At 42.6% G+C, this 4,488-nt stretch overlaps 1 protein-coding gene across 1 annotated transcript; it reads right to left on the bottom strand.

The window, feature by feature from the left end:
* Nucleotides 1-956: 956 nt before the first annotated feature.
* Nucleotides 957-3,978, bottom strand: LOC108516195 (rho GTPase-activating protein 19-like; the record flags this gene model as incomplete). The annotated part of the gene is made up of 3 exons (XM_017853532.1): nt 957-1,166; nt 2,655-2,735; nt 3,692-3,978. Coding segments are annotated over 3 exons (578 nt in total), but the record flags the coding sequence as incomplete, so codon positions are not given.
* Nucleotides 3,979-4,488: the final 510 nt, after the last annotated feature.

The raw sequence follows: 4,488 nt of genomic DNA, 5'->3' as shown, positions 1-4,488 counted from the left end.
CTCCAGCCTGGGCGGCAGAGCGAGACTCCGTCTCAAAACAAAACAAAACAAAAAAAAAAAAATTAGCTGGGTGTGGTGGCGGGCACCTGTAATCCCAGCTACTCGGGAGGCTGAAACAGGAGAACCACTTGAACCCGGGAGGCGGAGGTTGCAGTGAGCCGAGATCGCACCATTACACTCCAGCCTGGTGAGAGAGCGAGACTCCATCTCCAAATAAAAAAAAAATTTTTTTTCAAGAGTAGAGATGTCCTCAACTGAGGCATAGAAATACTGAGCAAAAACCCCAAACCAAGGCAAATACCGAACCTGTAAACCTCTGAAATATATGAATCAATCCAATGAAAAGCATACATTTATTAAGCAACTAAAACGGATTGGGCACAGTGGCTTACGCCTATAATCCCAGCACTTCAGGAGGCCAAGGTGGGCAGATCGCTTGAGCCCAGGAGTTTGAGCCTCAGCAACATGGCGAAACCCAGTGTCTACAAAAAATACAAAAAATTTGCCAGGCGTGATGCCGCACGCCTATAGTCCCAGCTACTTAGGAGGCTGAGGTGGCAGGCTCACCTGAGCCTGGGAGTCAAGGCTGCAGTGAGCCAAGGTTGCACCACTGCACTCCAGCCTAGGTGACAGAGTGAGATCCTGTTTCCAACTATAATGTTCAACACACTACTCGAGAATCTATCAGAGATTCAAAAATAAATAAAACTCAGACCATATATTACTACCAGCTCCTTATCTCAATACAAAGCTTATTTATCAAGAAAGCCATTGGATTAAAATTAAATTTAACTAGCCAATACCTTTGAGTACCCAGAGAAGTCCAGCAACAACAAGAAGTCTTAACCAATATTAATAGAAGTATTTCTGTGGGTCACAAGCAACAGAAAATTCCTAGGAACTTTACTAAATTTAAAGAAATGTATTTACATCTCCTTCTTACTTCCTATACTCACCAGCGATTTTAAGGTGTGCGTTGAAATGTTTATGTGTCAGCAGAGGCTCCGGCAACTCTCCTAGAAACATCTTCAGCAAAGTGGCAACATCATTTGAGTGAAACTCCCCTGATTCCAAGTCAATGTCAGTTCCATTATTGAGAGCATCCCTTAAAATTTGCTGTCGGACACTATTACCTGGTACTCTAAACAAACCCTCTACTCGTAAGTCTGTTTAGCATAAAAGAAAGCAGAGGACAGGCAAAAAGGAAGCAGAAATATTATGATTAAAATATACAGTCTAAAGACTACACTTCAAAGACCTTTTACAAAGCCTTTCAAGTAAGTTTTTGCCTTTTTTCATCAGTGTAGTTTAGAACCTACAGACCTCCTGAGGAGACATATCTGAACGCCCCTGGGCACTTGGAGATCTTCCAAACTAAAAGGTAGTCCTCCCAGGAGTCATTCAATCTCCCGAGGTATGTACAGACAATCTGAATTTAACCCAATCAATGGTCAGGATTAGCTTGAAACATAAATTTTTAAAAAGCCAAATCTCGGCTGGGCGCGGTGGCTCAAGCCTGTAATCCCAGCACTTTGGGAGGCCGAGATGGGTGGATCACGAGGTCAGGAGATCGAGACCATCCTGGCTAATATGGTGAAACCCTGTCTCTACTTAAAAATACAAAAAACTAGTCGGGCAACGAGGTGGGCACCTGTAGTCCCAGCTACTCGGGAGGCTGAGGTAGGAGAATGGCGTAAACCCGGGAGGCGGAGCTTGCAGTGAGCTGAGATCGGGCCACTGCCCCCCAGCCTGGGTGGCAAAGCAAGCCTCCGTCTCAAAAAAAAAAAAAAAGCCAAATCTCCCTAAAGACCTCTTCTTGTTTATCCCAGACTTCATTTTGAGGGGCTACATACATCTGTGGATGTTTGTGGCTCTTGTAAACTGTTTTCCCAGCCCAGAATGAATCCAGAGTCTCTGTACTGCTCCAGGAATTAGAACTCTAATGTGTCAAATTCCTAAGAGATTCCCAGAAGCTTTAGGGTCATCCCAACTATTCATCCCTAGGCCAGGCGCAATAGCTCATGCCTATAATCTCAACACTTTGGGAGGCCTAGGCGGGTGAATCACTTGAGCACAGTTCAAGACAAGCCTAGGCAATATGGCAAAACCCCATCTCTACAAAAAACTACAAAAAGTAGCCGGATGTGGTGTTGCAAGCTTGTGATCCCAGTTACTAGGGAGGCCGAGGTGGGAGAATCACCTGAGCCTGGAAGGTCAAGGCTGCAGTGAGCCAAGATCGCACCACTGCACCCCAGCCTGGGTGACAGAATGAGACCTTGTCTCAAAAAAAAAAAAAAAAAGTAAAGAGTGTTTTAAGCATAGAATTCTGGAGAAAAAAGGTATCATGCTCTCTTAAATAAATGCAACAATTCTTTAGGGACAACATATTTTTCCAGAAGAAATGTCTCTCTGAGGCAAGAGGTAAATGTGACTTCATAGACACGGTCTAATTTATATACACTTTGAGAGTATAAAGCAAATGAATATGAGATGAAGTTTGAAAGGACATATATTTAAAAACATGCCACCTGAAATTAACACTGGTTAGTTCCTTTGATGGTTAATTGGCACCTACTAACTCAAGGCAGTTAGCTCTCAACAGAAAACAGAATTCTTCATTAAACAAAGAACGATAAAATTTCAAGTAGTCTTACTTTTGTGTAGATATTCAATCAGTTGGTATATCTGGGCAATGCCTTCCTCTGTCAGTGGGGACCCAAATATCACTCCTTTTTCTGAAAAACCATATGATATGACAGGGCTGTATTTCACACAAATAGTACAAAATCATCATACTTAAAACCACTCAAGCATCCTATTTTACAATTCAGCAAGCGTTTTCACATGGTCAGTAAACAAAAACCTTAGAACTGGAAGTGCACCAGAAAATGCAAGCAGGATAACTCTCAATCAGCTTTCTCCAAGTTCAATATTAGACTGTAGGTTCTTTGAAGGCAAATACCATCTTCTTTTTTAAGTAAGAAGCATATATCTAGTAAGTAAGAAGGAGATATCTAGCATGTTAGTATTTAATTTAACAAACAAACAGAAAGCCAGGCATGGTGGCTCACACCTGTAATCCCCACGCTTTGGGAGGCTGAGGTGGGAGGACTGCTTGAAGCCAGGAGTTTGAGACCAGCCTGCGCAACATAGTGAGACCCCATTTCTACAAAAAATAGAAAACAGTCAGGCATGGTGTCATGCATCTGTAGTCCCAGCTACTGGGAGCTGAGACAGAAGGATAGATTGAGCCCAGGAATTCAAGGCTGCAGTGAGGTATGACACCACTGCGCTCCAACATCGGCAACAGAGTGAGACCCCATCCCTGAAAAAAAAGAAAATCCAAGCTTTCTGTTCTATAGTCTCTAGCTATGTAACTATGGTTTTTTTAAAGATCATTTTCACATATTAATAGGGCACGAAAATCAAGATGCCCCTGATAACTACCTAAGTTAATCATGTCATCATCTCTCAGGGACTGAAAATATTTGCTTTAGTTTAATTATTTACTTATCTAGTTTTTACAATTTGTATTACAATTACTTAAGGTGTTACTACTTATAAAAACTGAAAAAAACGGCCAAAAAAAAGCTCTAAGTTAATAGCAACTCTTCAGTGAATGTGTAGATGTCGAGAGAGAAGCCCAGGGAGCAGCTGAGGCCTGCCCACCCTTCACAGACACATCTCCTACCCTTTCGCTTGAGAGACATGAGAGACCGGAAGAATCCTGACGCTGGGCCGGCCCCGCCAGGCAACTTAAGGTCCACTTCCCCCATCAGCTGAGCCAACTCAGTTCCAGGTAAATCGATGAGCCTTGTGATATTGCTGACCACCAACTCAGTGAAAACCTCAGGTTTCTCATGTCGGAGTTTCTCCACAAAAAAGTCAGGATTAAAGATAATGGGCTGACCTCGAAGGGAAGAATCATTGCAGATCACAAAACTGCAGATGGCATCACTGAAAAACACAGAAGAAAATCTTGTGGGACATGATTTTGTATGTTTCTTATGCACTACTCATTAGGTTACTTGGTCCTGACTCCACGCAAAGGCAGAGGTTTCCTTATAGTCTGCTTCCTTTAATTGCGCCAGATGCCCTTGAACACTGTTCCTTATAACCACAAAGCCTCACAGAGGGGAAGGCATTTACAGGTACACAAAACGGTAATTAATTCCGCTTTTCCCATGTCCACAAATAGGTTTTACTTTAAAATCCTTCAATTCTGGATGCCTCTGACCCATCTATCATCATCTAAGTCCAACCTCTGCTCAGACAGGTTCTTCTCTCTAGGGCTCCTGATCTTAGCTGGGTCTCCACTCCTACATTACATTGGGCTATACTCCTGGCAAAGCTCCTTTGAATCTCAGAAATATTTTCTCCCTGTTCTTTGTTTCCCAATGCCTACTTTACCCCTGTATTAGTTCATTTTCATACTGCTATGAAGAAATACCCAAGACTGGGTAATTTATAAAGAAAAAGAGCTGGCCG

Source organism: Rhinopithecus bieti, unplaced genomic scaffold (assembly GCF_001698545.2).
Source record: "Rhinopithecus bieti isolate Rb0 unplaced genomic scaffold, ASM169854v2 scaffold_38162, whole genome shotgun sequence".
Taxonomy (NCBI): Eukaryota; Metazoa; Chordata; class Mammalia; order Primates; family Cercopithecidae; genus Rhinopithecus; species Rhinopithecus bieti.
Note: the sequence above shows the minus strand (reverse complement) of the source record. Positions and strands in the feature narration are given on the sequence as shown.